The sequence below is a fragment of the Barbus barbus genome, assembly GCF_936440315.1.
Source record: "Barbus barbus genome assembly, chromosome: 23".
Classification (NCBI taxonomy): Eukaryota; Metazoa; Chordata; class Actinopteri; order Cypriniformes; family Cyprinidae; genus Barbus; species Barbus barbus.
Window position 1 is genome coordinate 6,263,179 of NC_136751.1, and position 14,121 is coordinate 6,277,299.

The following is a 14,121-nucleotide window of genomic DNA, read 5'->3' on the forward strand; positions in this document are numbered from 1 at the left end:
GTTTTTCTACATGTTACAGGCTGATGTTATTACTGTTATTATTAGATTCAAGCGGCTAGTGGGAACCTTACATTCAGGAAAATAACACTGAAATTGTGCATACCTTTCTCTGCTCGAGCGAGTTGAAAATAACAAAAGCATTTCATAGCGAAGAGCTAACAAGATGTAATTCTCGTCTCCATCCACCAGGTGTCTTTCTGAGCCTCTCATGACATACAAGCTCCACTCAGACTTCCTCTTGGCTGTCAGTAAGTACTAAAGCTTTTGAATTATGATATTAACACACCAAAAAGTTATATACTGAATGTATATATTTGTGATGAGTTGGTTTTGATGGTGTGTTGACACATTTGTTCTGTTTTCTTTCAGAATCTGATGATCAGAACTACAGAGTGTGTGCAGTTCACGCGCTGGTGCATAAACTACCTGACAAAAACAAAGAGATGCTGGAGATATTAATCAAACATCTACTCAAGTATGACTGAACATGTAGATTTGTATTGATTTTTTATTGTTGAAAGGAAAACTTTCCGCAAAAATGAAAACATTTCTCTCCCTTCTTTTCAGTCTTTATTGTTGTAGATTTATTTAAAGTGAAGATAGTTGATCACCAGGATGTGTTGTGTTTTGGGTGCTGGCATCTTCACAAGACTTCTTCACTAACTTAACCAAGACGTACTTGATCAATGTTCTTCACCACTTAAAATTTGGTGCTAAAAAGCATTGCCCACTAGATAGCAGAAGGTTGCATTAAGCACCAAAATCTGGTCTGGTCCTGCATGTAAGTGTACGTTGGTGTCAGGTTTTGTGTGGCAATGAAGTATTTTTAAGTGTGATATTGGTCCCTGCATATGTGTCCCTGCAGTGTGTCCACTCACAGTGAGAGTAACATGATGACGGTGTCCAATCTGGGAGTGATCTTTGGCCCAACGCTCATGCGCTCACAGGAGGAAACCGTTGCCGCCATGATGAACATCAAATTCCAAAATATCGTGGTAGAAATTCTCATTGAAAATTTTGAAAAGGCAAGTGAAATCAAAGATAATACACAACAAACTCCTGTAAGAAATTATACATTCATACTGTATCTTTATTTGTATATGTCTATATCGACTACTGTTCAGAGTTTTGGGGTTGGTAATATTTAGGGCCTGAGCACTGATGGTGCAAGGACCCTATTGGAATTCTCAGATTCTTCTTTTTCTTCTTCTTCTACAAAATGAATTGCATTTTTGAAGACCTAAACATGCTTGAAAACTCATAATAAGTGGCAACAATTTACATCTATGGGTATGGATTTCAGAAGTGGGCGTGGCAAAATTGCTCAATAGCGCCACCTATAAATGTCAATGAAGTGCTTCTCAAGCTATGTTTCATTGTCATGTTGCTATTGTCATATGTTAAATTGCTAAGATCTTGAGTTCTCCTTGAAGGGCGTTTCCGTGGCGGCCTGACAAACTTTGATGTTTCGCCATGAAATAGGAAGTTGTTATATTTCAGACAGACAATGTTCGATCTGCCCCAAACTTCACATGTTTGATAAGAGTCATGTCCTGAACACATCTAATTGGCCAATATTCTGTTATAATCATAGCGCCACCTTCTGGCAACAGGAAATGACTTGTTTTACACTAACTTAAACATGAAATGTCCAATCTACACTAGACTTCACATATTTGGTAAGAGTCTTGGCCTGAAGATATCTAAAGGTCAATATATAGTTAAAATCATAGCCCCACCTGTTGACAACTGGATATGTCATGCTTTAGACTAATTTAAACATACAATGTTTAATCTGCACCAGACTTCACATGTTTGATTAAAGTTCTGGCCTGCAGACATCTACGTAAGGAATAATTGAGGAAGGGGCCGTTGAATTATTAGAAAAATAATGCACACCTGAGGTGGTGATGATGGTGTTACACCTCGGGTGTGTAACATTCAATTATTCCGCTTATACTACGGTTGCCACACCTCAAGTCATTGATCAGATGATATATTTCAAGGCATTCGTCCGGATCCCTTCAAAAATAATTTCTAATATACTGATGTAGTGCTAAAGAAACATTTCTTTGTATTACCAATGTTGAAAATGGTTATTTTTGTGAAAACCATTTTTTTTTTTCTTCCGGGATACTTTGATGAATGGAATGTTCAAAAGAGCAGCATTAATTTGAAATAGAAATCTTTTGTAACAATGTAAAAGACTTTGTCACTTTTAACCAATTTAATGCATCCATGCTGTATAAATGTATTATTATTTTATTTTTATCTTCACAGATATTTCATCAAGCGCCGGACCCTAATGTTCCCCTGCCACAGCCGCAGTCTCGTCCGGGGTCTCGCAGGAGCAGAGCCATCTGTCTCTCATCTGGACCGCGCAAACCCAAGAGCCTCTACACACCCTCAATGTGCCTAGCAGACGCGGACAGTGAGTCTCACAAGACCAGTCGTCCTCACATTTCACATTCACTGCTGAGAGTACATCCTCTGGGTTTTATCTAGGAAATTTAACATAATTAACACATTCATTTACTTTAGTGGTACTTGCTAAGGCTTGATAAATCCCATAGACTCCCAGTAAAGGAAGTACCTGAGCTGTGTGAGCTACACTGATTACTTACTTTAGCCAGGGACAACTTAACCTGGATGAGAGCAGGGTGCTATTGTCATTAATTATTATAATGTGTTTTTTATGTACTATGTAACAGGGTGTGGGAGTGTTATGCACACAATTTTAAACATTCACATTTTACTGTATAACACATAGGTGAAAGTACACCCGATTATGTATGAAAAAACTAATAATAATAACAATAAAAATAATAATCAATTAGACAATTACACTCGCAACAATTACATTTGCAGAAATCGCATACTTTTGCTCAAAATTAGCCTAAATGCTAAATAATAAGCCAAATTAGGGAGAAACAGAACTTGTTAATAACACTTGAAATGTAAAACACAGAAATACATTGCGGCATTGATAATAGTATATATTAATAGTATTGAGGAAAATGTGCCTTATTGCCACAAAAAAATTCACAATACAAAAAATAGGCTTCATAGGCTTGGATATTTTTTATTTTCTTTCATTTTGACGTGCAGTGTGACCAGGACATTTTCACAAGATGGAACTGTATTAAGAAATGTAATGAATTGAAGATAGTTTTCAGCTGTTATATATCTTCACAGCACATGTTCGTTCTGCCTTTGCAGGTGACACGTTCAGCAGCAGTTCAGGCAGCACTCCAATCGGCAGCATGGACTCCCTCTCCTCCCACTCCTCAGAGCAGAACAGCTCCTCCAAAACCTGCTCCTCTCCTAAGCCCAAAGACAAGCCCCCCTTCCCCGGCCTGCGACGGACCCCTTCCTCCCTGTCCTCCAGCGAGCCCCAGGGCCCCACCTGCACCAGCAGTCCAGACTCCAGCTCCAGAGAGGACACGGCCCGTGCGGACTTGGAGGACTCCTGCAGGATGAACTCAGGCTCAGCAGCTGCCAGATCTTCACCAGCACCCACAAAGGCTCCTCACTCTGGAGTGGGAATCAAATCAGCACAGCTTAACCGCTCGAGTGCCCCGTCTCTAAGATCTTTAAACATCACAGAAGGTAGGGGCCAGTAACATACATTACTGCATAAAAGTTTTAAGTTTAAGATGTTTTTTAATTTGTTTAAAGTAATCATTAGTTACTTATAAATATCATGTTGCATGAAGATATTTTGTAAATTTCTTACCGTAAATATCAAAACTTATTTTTTGATTAGTAATATGCATTTCTAAGGACTTAATTTGGACAACTTTAAAGGCTATTTTCTCAATATGTAGATTTTTTTTTGCACCCTCAGATTGCAGATTTTAAAATTCAATTCAAGTTTATTTGTATAGCGCTTTTTACGATACAAATCGTTGCAAAGCAGCTTTACAGGAAATACTTAATATATTTAACTTAATGGCAAAATTTGTATGATGTCTGAGCATTGGCATCCTCTGAGGTCCTCTGAGGGGTTGGCATCATCTCTTCTCAGGTGTTCGGTCATCTCAGATCATTTAAGGGTTGGATCCAGGCTGAAGCTTCTTTAATTCCTAGAGAAACAAATAGAGACATAACTAGCGTAGCTGCTGTGCCATCTAAGCAAAAATGATTTGTTCAACCCAAGCTAAAGAATAATAATAATGTACATTTGATCAGATATAACTGCAGTACAAGATTATAAGATGCATTATGTGAATGCTTGGCTAAAGAGATGTTTCTTTAATCTAGATTTAAACAGAGAAAGTGTATCTGAACCCTGAACGTTATCAGGAAGGCTATTCCAGAGTTTGGGAGCCAAATGTGAAAAAGCTCTACCTCCTTTAGTGGACTTTGCTATCCTAGGTACTACCAAAAGTCCAGAGTTTAGCGACCTTAGGGAGCGGGTTGGATTGTAGTGTGGTAGAAGACAAGTTAGGTACGCAGGAGCTAAACCATTTAGGGCCTTATAGGCAAGTAATAATATTTTGTAAATGATACGGAACTTAATAGGTAGCCAATCCAGAGACTGTAAAATTGGGGTAATATGATCATATTTTCTTGACCTGGTAAGAACTCTAGCCGCTGCATTTTGGACTATCTGTAGCTTGTTTATTGAAGATGCAGGACAACCAGCTAGCAGTGCATTACAATAGTCCAGTCTAGAGGTCATGAATGCATGAACTAGCTTTTCTGCATCAGAAAAAGGTAGCATGTTTCGAAGCTTGGCAATGTTTCTAAGATGGAAGAATGCTGTTTTTGTAACATTGGAAATATGATATATATTATATATATAATATTTCCAAATATTTGTATCTCGGCCAAATATCGTCCCATCTTAGCAAACCATACATCAATGGAAAGCTTAATTATTCAATTACTCAAATTGACCATTATGGCTGGTTTTGTGGTCCAGGTTCACATATACACACACACACAAACACACATTGTGGTTTAAAACCTCAAACCTTATTTTGTTCTTTTGTGTTTTGGGCTCTCTGGAGGTCGTAAGAGCTGTGTGGGGTCTGTACAGAATCTAGCATGTGTGGTGCATAAAGATGGCATCAGTTCCACAGCCTACCATGATCTGCCACCTAAAACAATCCTGCGCCGAAAGCTGGACAACAAGAGCTCTACCAACGGCTATCAGAGACCAGGATCAGTGTAAGTGAAACTCTCTAATCAGTATCCAACCCACTAATGCCGAAGCTGACATTTGATGAAAATCCAGCTCTGTCTGTTCCTCTAGTACTCATTCTCAGATCAAAAATCATCCAGTTTTGTTAGAAGTTAGAAGAAAAAAACTTGATATGTTGGGGGACCATGTTTACCCTGTGAGCCAATCAAAAGTTCAATGACAGTTTTTAATCAACATTTGAGGATGAAGATGATTTAAAAAAAAGTTCTTAAGAATCTAATATTCTGGCCTTTTTTCCCTCAGAATTGCATGATATAAACACAATTGAGAGATAAAATCAGAATAAATTGTTTCAGATTTGTGTGATATGAACTTGCAATTCTGAGTCCAATTCCAATTCTGAGGGAAAAAATACTATTTACTATGAGTATTTCTCACAATTCTTTCTATATATCTCACAATTGTGTGTTATAAAGTCAGAATTGCAAAATGCAATTGTGAGAAAAAAAGTCACAATTGTGAGATAAAAACTCACAATTCAAAGAAAAAAGTCAGAATTGCAATTTATCTTGTTTATCTTGCTATTAACATGAACTCACAATGAGCAGTAATTTTTTTTTACAGTATTTATTCATCTTAGTTAATGTTTTCTAATAAAAAATACAACTGTTCATTGTTAGTCCATGTTAAATAACACGTTAATTTAATCATTTTGCATTTTGCATTGTTAGTTAACCAAGGTTAACAAAAGGAACACTTCTGAGGAATAAACGTTTGAGGAAATAGATTTGGCAGGCAAAAGTTTAAAAATACATTCATATATATATATATTTATTTATTTTTTATCTCCGTGCAGTTGATATATAGTTCAGAAATAATAGAACTGATCTTGTTAGATGTACATTAAAATTATTGTTAGCTTTTAAAGAACTACAAAATAGAAATGTAAAAACATTATTCAGTGTGCATAGTGAGGAAACATCGTGCATTACGGTATTTTATAGTGCAGTGTTTTGTAGAGGAAGCTGCTGAATGGAGATTGATGGCAGTTGTTCTTTGTTGGCAGGAGTTTTAATTATGCTGCTAAAAGGGTTGATGTGACCTAGCACTGGTTTTTAAACTCTCTCCAGGGAAGGATATATAATTGTACTTGTCATGACAGAAAAAAAAGAAACATCACAACTCACTTAGGAGGACTCGATTCAAAAACGCTTTTATTTGCTTATATAAGATGTACGGCCACAAGTGTTAGAAACATGTTGATTTGAATTTGTATGTTACTTTAATAGTTATAAAGTGTACATGAATCAAATGTGATGCTCATGTCTATATAACTATGCATATATCCTTACTGTAAAATGTACCAATGATAAATGTAGAATTTTGGCTCACACCAATATTTTTTACTCTAAATGTAAGGGTCAAATTGTAGCTACAGTACCTGCTTTAGCTAAAAATTGTTTGTTTATTCAGCCTAGTTCTTGTGATGTCAGATCATGAAGTTGACTGCCCTAACATTTGGCATGGTTGTATGTTCCAGGGTGGCTGCCAGAGCGCTGCTTTTTGAGAACCCATCAGCTGTAAAACCTCCTCCTTTGGGAAGGTACCAATGGATACGGCCCATAAAAACATCACTGATTCAAATATATTTGATGGCAAACATCATAAAAATTAAAAACCAACAAATATCCCTTTTAAAACAGTGTATGAGCACATCTGTAAATCATTTCTGATTTGAATCCACAGAGATGCCAAAGCCATATATTCATGTGAAGCAGAACACAGTAATGAGCTGAGCTTCCCACAGGGGGCTCACTTCTCCAACGGTGAGTATATCTATCTATCTATCTATCTTTGACCTTTTATGACTTGCAGTGACGGTTACAAATCTCAAAAAGAGAATGAACTATGACTGGACTGATGCACATTGCTGCATACCAGGGCATTAATATTGATAGAAAATAATGCATTCCTGTGTGTCTGCTCTGTGGAATGGCCATCTGCTGTTGTTCTTCGTACATGTCAGTACTGGGATTTTACAGCTGGATGTATTCTCCGCAAAGGAACAAACTTGGCTGGGCACCAGGGCATGGTAACAGGTCACAGTAACCTGTTGAAGGCAGCGTCTTCCCCTCTCTAAAGCTCAGCAAACACTTAGCCTAATATAAACCTCCTCTTACCCATCAACCTTCTCACCATGTTGACTTTTGAGAGCTCTGCTTATAAAAACCGATTTAAAACCTCTTTATTTTCTTATCTCATCTGCCTTACAGTCTAAACAGATGCTTTGTTAGTGCTGAGTATGTTAAAATGCGTCATAATTACAGGGTGAGTCATTTGTGAAGTCCTTTGAAAGCATTTATGAGAGTCATTTGTAGGAGCAAACCTGACCTGACTTGAACCATCATTAATAAAACTCTGCATATGCGGTTCATTGATGCCCCCCTTTCCTGAGGTTACCATTGTTTTGTGAAGATAATGGCCAAACAAATCACTTTAAACATAATGGCTCCAGTGATTCAAGGACTTCTACACATGCTGTGTTTGTCTGAGATGAGGTTAAATTGTCAACTTATCAAAATCATACTGATCACACGACTTAGAAAAATAATAGCACACCCCAGTAAGCCACATGATTTAAGGTAGCATTCAAGTCTGTACTTAAAGGGATAGTTCACCCAAAAATGAAAATAAGCCAAAGATTTACTCACCCTCAAGGCATCTTAGGCGTGTCTGACATTCCACTTTCAGACGAACACATTCGGAGTTATATTCAACATTGTCCTATCTGTTCCAATCTGTATAATTGCAATGAATGGTGCCCCTGTTTCTGAATCCGGAAAAAAGTATCCATCCATCACAAAACTACTCCACACGGCTCCGGGGTGTTAAGTGAAGTGAAGTGACATACTGCCATACTCGGAATTCGTGCTCTGCATTTAGCCCATCCAACGTGCACACACACAGCAGTGAACACACACACACCGTGAACACACACCCGGAGCAGTGGGCAGCCATTTATGCTGCGGCGCCCGGGGAGCAGTTGGGGGTTCGGTGCCTTGCTCAAGGGCACCTCAGTCGTGGTATTGAGGGTGGAGAGAGCGCTGGACATTCACTCCCCCCATCTACAATCCCTGCCGGCTCGAGACTCCCACAACCTTTGGATTACGAGTCCGACTCTCTAACCATTAGGCCACGACTTCCCCCAAAAGACTTCTGAAGTGAAACGATGCGTTAGTTTAAACGATGCGTAAGAGCCGGGGAGAAGCACGTAGTCTCGCGAGAAACAAGTTTTGTTTACATCACAGGCAAAGCACGTGAACAAGTATATTGTATCTGTTTTAAAATGGTGCGTTCGTGTCAATACCCCGGGTGCTTCAATAAGGCTAAATGTTTAAGATTACGTGCACCTGTATCAAAGGGAGTTGGACGGTTAACATTTCTCAAATTACCTGTAAATGATCCTGAGCGATTGAAGCTATGGCTGCTCGCTATTCGTTGGGATGTAAATACTCCCATTGAAAAACTTCATGCAGTGAACATTTCAGCACGATGATTACGAGCCAGAGAAGGGAAAGTCAAAACGTCTTCTGAAATCGTCACCTGTGCCTGGACCCACGCTGTTGTTTCAGCCAAATGAGGCATATATTCCACTTCACTGTAATATGATTGTTATATAAAACTATGTTATCGGTCGTGTAACTGATGTGAAGTTATTATTTTAACTAACGCATCGTTTCGCTTCAGAAGTCCTTTATTAACACCCCAGAGCCGTGTGGAGTAGTTTTGTGATGGATGGATACTTTTTTTTTTTCGGATTCAGAAACAGGGGCACCATTCACTGCAATTATACAGATTGGAACAAAGAGAACAATGTTGAATATAACTCTGAATGTGTTTGTCTGAAAGAGGAATGTCAGACACGCCTAGGATACATTGAGGGTGTGTAAATCTTTGGCTAATTTTAATTTTTAGGTGAACTATCCCTTTAACATGTGGGATGAAATCCAGGTAAATGCCAAATTTAATGCTTAGGGTTTGCCTACAATTTTACTGACCCCATCAAACCAGTGCCATTTTATTTTTGACTATGTATTTTTGTGTCATAAAAAAAATACATTTAAATTAAGTTTTAGTCATGCCTCTAAGATTAAGACATTAATCAGAATCAGAATGAGCTTTATTGGCCAAGTATGTTTACACATACAAGGAATTTGTTGTAGTGACCGAAGCTCCACAGTGCAACAGAAAGACAGCAACAGGACAGGACACAGATAATAAAGGAATAATATACAAATATCCGAATAGGCAAAGCAGCAAAAACACAATATATAATATAGACAACTATGTATGTACAGGTCAAGTATGTGCAAATTATAAATGAGAAAATAAAAATAAAATAAGTGAGTGTGGTGAATGGATAATGTATTATAGTTGTGTGTTCCACATTTATTGTTGAGTGTTCATGAGATGGATTGCCTGAGGGAAGAAACTGTTTCTGTGTCTGGTCGTTCTGGTGCTCAGAGCTCTGTAGCATCGACCAGACGGTAACAGTTCAAAGAGGGAGTGTGCTGGATGAGAGGGGTCCAGAGTGATTTTACCAGCCCTTTTGCTCACTCTGGATAAGTACAGCTCTTGGAGAGTTGTGAGGGTTGTACCAATGATTCGCTCAGCAGTCCGGACTACTCTCTGTAGTCTTCTGAGGTCAGATTTGGTAGCTGAGCTGAACGAGACAGTTATTGAAGTGCAGAGGATGGATTCAATGATGGCGGAGTAGAACTGTCTCAGTAAGTCCTGTGGCAGGTTGAACTTCCTCAGCTGGCGAAGAAAGTACAACCTCTGCTGGGCCTTTCTGCCAATGGAGTCTATGTGAATATCTCACTTCAGGTCCTGGGAGATGGTGGTGCCCAGGAATCCACTGCAGTCACAGTGCTGTTCATGATGGTGAGTGGGGGGAGAGCAGGGGGGTTTCTCCTGAAGTCCACAATCATCTCCACAGTTTTGAGCGTGTTAAGCTTCAGGTTGTTAAGACTGCACCAGACAGCCAGCTCCTTAACCTCCTGTCTGTAAGCAGACTCGTCACCGTCCTGGATGAGGCCGATCAGTGTGGTGTCGTCTGCAAACTTCAGGAGCTTGACAGAGGGGTCTTTAGAGGTGCAGTCGTTGGTGTAGAGGGAGAAGAGCAGTGGGGAGAGTACACAGCCCTGAGGAGCTCCAGTGCTGATAGTACGAGTGCTGGATGTAAATTTACCAAGCTTTACTAACTGCTGTCTGTCTGTCAGGAAGCTATTGATCCACTGACAGACGGAGGTGGGGACAGAGAGCTGGGTTAGTTTATTCTGAAAGTTTTGCGTGATGATGGTGTTAAAAGTGGAGCTGAAGTCCACAAACAGGATCCTCACACAAGTCCCTGGTCTGTCCAGATGCTTCAGGATGAAGTGCAGTCTCATGTTGACTGCATCATCCACAGACCTGTTTGCTCTGTAGGCAAACTGCAGGGGGTCCAGTAAGGGACCAGTGATGTCCTTCAGATAATCCAAGACCAGTCTTTCAAATGATTTCATCCAAGTCCAGTAATTTTGGGTTTCTTTGGAACGGGGATGATGGTGGAGCGTTTTAAGCATGAGGGGACTTCACACAGCTCCAGTGATCTGTTGAAGATCTGTGTGAAGATGGGGGCTAGCTGGTCAGCACAGATTTTCAGACAGGCTGGTGACACACCGTCTGGGCCTGGTGCTTTCCTTCTTTTGTTCTTCCTGAAGACCTGGCACACATCTTCTTCGCTGATTTGAATTGTAGTTGTGAGGGAGAGGAGGGTTGCTGGAGGTGTTAATGGTTGTGTGGATTTTGTGGTGTGTTCTGCCGAATGTTCAGCAGGTCATCCCTGGTAAAACTGATCGTATTTGAAAAACAAAAAACTGGAAAAACAAACAAAAACAGTACAAACACTGGAGAGCAACACACAATAGCTGCCATCAGCGAAGCCATCTTGGTTTGACTTCCAATTTATGCTACTGTATGTCATAATGTTTTGGTAGCATCAAATTAGCAAACATTCAATTTAATATGAATTCATTTAAATTAATTGAATTATTAATTTAAATAAACACTTAACACTCAGTTTGACAGTTCAACAGCTGAGCCCAAGCCTTCGTTACTAATTCCAAAACGTCACTTTAGAACTAGCAACAAAGGAACGTTGAGTTGCTTCATTAAAAGCTTATTGTATTACTGCATTAAAAGCTCACTGTATAATGATTACATGTTTACATCTGATACAGCATTCATTCTTCAGTTCAATCTCATATTCACAATAAGTCATTAGATTGAATGTCCACTAAGGAAAGCAATATCTTTGTCATACTATGCTTTCATCTGTAAAGTGTGATTTCCGATGACAGAGCTGCTCAGTGCATTTGTTGCCTGCACCTTACAAGATGTTGGTGAAAGTAAAAATAACTTTTGTTTACAACCCTGTTTCAGTCTCTTTCAGTATAAAAGTCTTTACTGCTGGCTCACTCATAAAGTCTCTTGGCATGGAATAATGCAACTAAAATCACCATCACAAACACACACACCGCACTGTGGCCTTGTGTCTTCAGCTGAATCACAGCTGTGCTGATAAACAGCCATATCGCACTGCTACTTGTGTGATATTGCTCATATATAGTCAGTAATTGATGGAAATTATTTAGAAACCATATTTTTCTGGAATTTTCTGTAACCTTACTGATTGATTTGTAATTTCTAATGTATGCTTCTAAAATTAGGACATTATTGGTAACATCAAATCAGCAAACAACATTCAATTTAATACTGAATAATTAATTAAATTTTGCTAAACATACAAGGCATGTACAAGATCAACATAGGTAAGCTCTGTTGACCCAATGATGTCATCTGTCTCAAAACTTTCTCAAAAATGGTCTTAGGCCACATATCGATTATTGTGTCCCAATTTATTTAAATCCCTATGTATGAGTACTAATACTATAGATTTTTCCTATCAAGTCTTCACCTCTAAACGTTCTCATTTTCCTCTGTGTAGTGTATCCTTCAGTGGAACCAGGCTGGCTCCAGGCAACGTTTGAGGGCAAATCAGGCCTCGTTCCTGAAAATTACGTGGTGTTCCTCTGACAGGAGAGGCCAAGCATTTCATGGTATCCATGGCAACATCAACTTTAGACCAAGGGCTTTAAATATATGTCGATTTTTGACGGATGTGTAAGTGGACTGTGACTGTGTTCATATGACATTGAATATTAAGAGATCATGGACAGTACACAGACCTCAATGATGCAGCACAAGGGTGATTAATGTCGGAATCGCAGCTGTAATAATCTTTACCAATGGGTTCCAAAGCGTTTGAGGAGGCAGAAATGTTTAAATTGACATGTGCTGTTTGAGTCTAGATACACAAATTCACATACACTGAGATCAGGAGGTGCGATGGACTGCATTAAATGGTCCTTTTAGGTCTAATATGTGGTGGAATACTGTAATTTTGTTAAGAAAGATCAGCTAAAAGGTCTAAAAGACAGGCTTTCTTTTATTTTAGCTCACTATTTAATAAAATAAATGAAGAATGTTAAACCTCAGCAGTATTTGAGCTGTGAATCACTGTCATGTTTAACTTAGTTCAGCAGTACCCAAACTTTGCTGTGTGTGTGGTTTATTTCATCATGAATGTACTTACTTTTACTGTCATTAATGTTCAAAAGTCTGAAACCACATGTTTAGGATTCTGAACATTTTAAACAGATAAACTTTAACTAAATGAATTTCCGCAATATTTCTTGGTGACTAATCAATTAAGTTTAAGTTTTCAAGAAAATTGTGACTTTTACCATATGGTCAGATTTCCAGCTTAACACTGAATACTCTTTGAACATCTTTAAATCATGCTGGAGAACATGATCATCAGGTTTAGTTATGCAGCTTGAGTGCTGCTGACATAAAAGAGACAAAAAATATATATTTACATATTTTCAGTTCTAATATTCATATGCATCACATTATTCTGTTAATAAAATGTGTATTGAAACAAGTAAAAATGTATGGTATTGAGAAATAGAATTCTACATGCAGTACTGAAATCAGCCATTTAAGCATAAATGTTTGGTTGACAGTGAAATGTTCCAGTTTTGTGCTGAAATATCAGCAACCTTGAAATACTGTTTTATTCAGTCACATTACTGGAACACAACTAAGTGTTCCAATTATTTATAATTGAAATATCTAATATTTTCGTATACACATTCCTAATCCTGAAAGTTTGGAAATCTGTGGTTTAGAGCATAAGATAGCAGTGGATCATGCCTCAGTTTTGTATCCAGGTCACTGCAGAATGTCAAGTAAAATTCAGTCTTTACAAATATTAAAGGCATAGTTCAGCCCAAAATGAAAATTCTGTCATTAATTACTCACCCTCATGTCGTTCCAAACCCGTAAGAACAAAACACAAAAAAAGCTTTTTTTGCACAAAAAAAGTATTCTCGTAGCATCGTTGAGCCACTGATGTCACATGGACTGTTTTACCGATGCATTTACTACGTTTCTGGACCTGGGAACATTTCAGTTGCGTTTCTGTCTAGTATGGAGGGTCAGATAGCTCTCCGATTTCATCAAAAATATCTTAATTTGTGTTCCGAAGATGAACGAAGGCCTTACGGGTTTGGAAGGACATGAGGGTGAGTAATTAATGACATAATTTTCATTTTGGGGTGAACCCATAAAAGAATCAAGTCTAGCTGTAGCATCTTCATTGTACATGCAGGGCTCCAGACTGCGAACAAATGGTTGCATTTTGTGACCATTTTTTTTCTGCCGGTTAAGGCCCTTTCACATGGGTCGTGAGTATCTAGTTCATTTTCAATGGAAGACATGCGACAAGTGGCAAAACGCGGGCGGTTTTGATGGCGGCACGGAGGCGGAGCGCAATTGGTGCTTGTGCACCCAAAATCCTGCAGCTT

At 38.7% G+C, this 14,121-nt stretch overlaps 1 protein-coding gene across 5 annotated transcripts in view; it reads left to right on the forward strand.

The window, feature by feature from the left end:
- The window catches only part of LOC306842958 (rho GTPase-activating protein 42-like), a 111,663-nt gene extending 98,065 nt beyond the window's left edge, over positions 1–13,598 (forward strand). For all 5 annotated transcript variants that reach the window (XM_079374186.1, XM_079374187.1, XM_079374188.1 and 2 more), the window contains 9 exons: positions 190–248; positions 370–475; positions 866–1,025; positions 2,281–2,431; positions 3,220–3,609; positions 5,016–5,175; positions 6,690–6,752; positions 6,896–6,975; positions 12,198–13,598. In XM_079374186.1, coding sequence (XP_079230312.1) covers positions 190–248; positions 370–475; positions 866–1,025; positions 2,281–2,431; positions 3,220–3,609; positions 5,016–5,175; positions 6,690–6,752; positions 6,896–6,975; positions 12,198–12,286 — 1,258 coding nt within the window. In that variant the 3' untranslated portion in view covers positions 12,287–13,598. The remainder of the gene's footprint in view (positions 1–189; positions 249–369; positions 476–865; positions 1,026–2,280; positions 2,432–3,219; positions 3,610–5,015; positions 5,176–6,689; positions 6,753–6,895; positions 6,976–12,197) is intronic.
- The last annotated feature ends 523 nt before the right edge of the window (positions 13,599–14,121 follow it).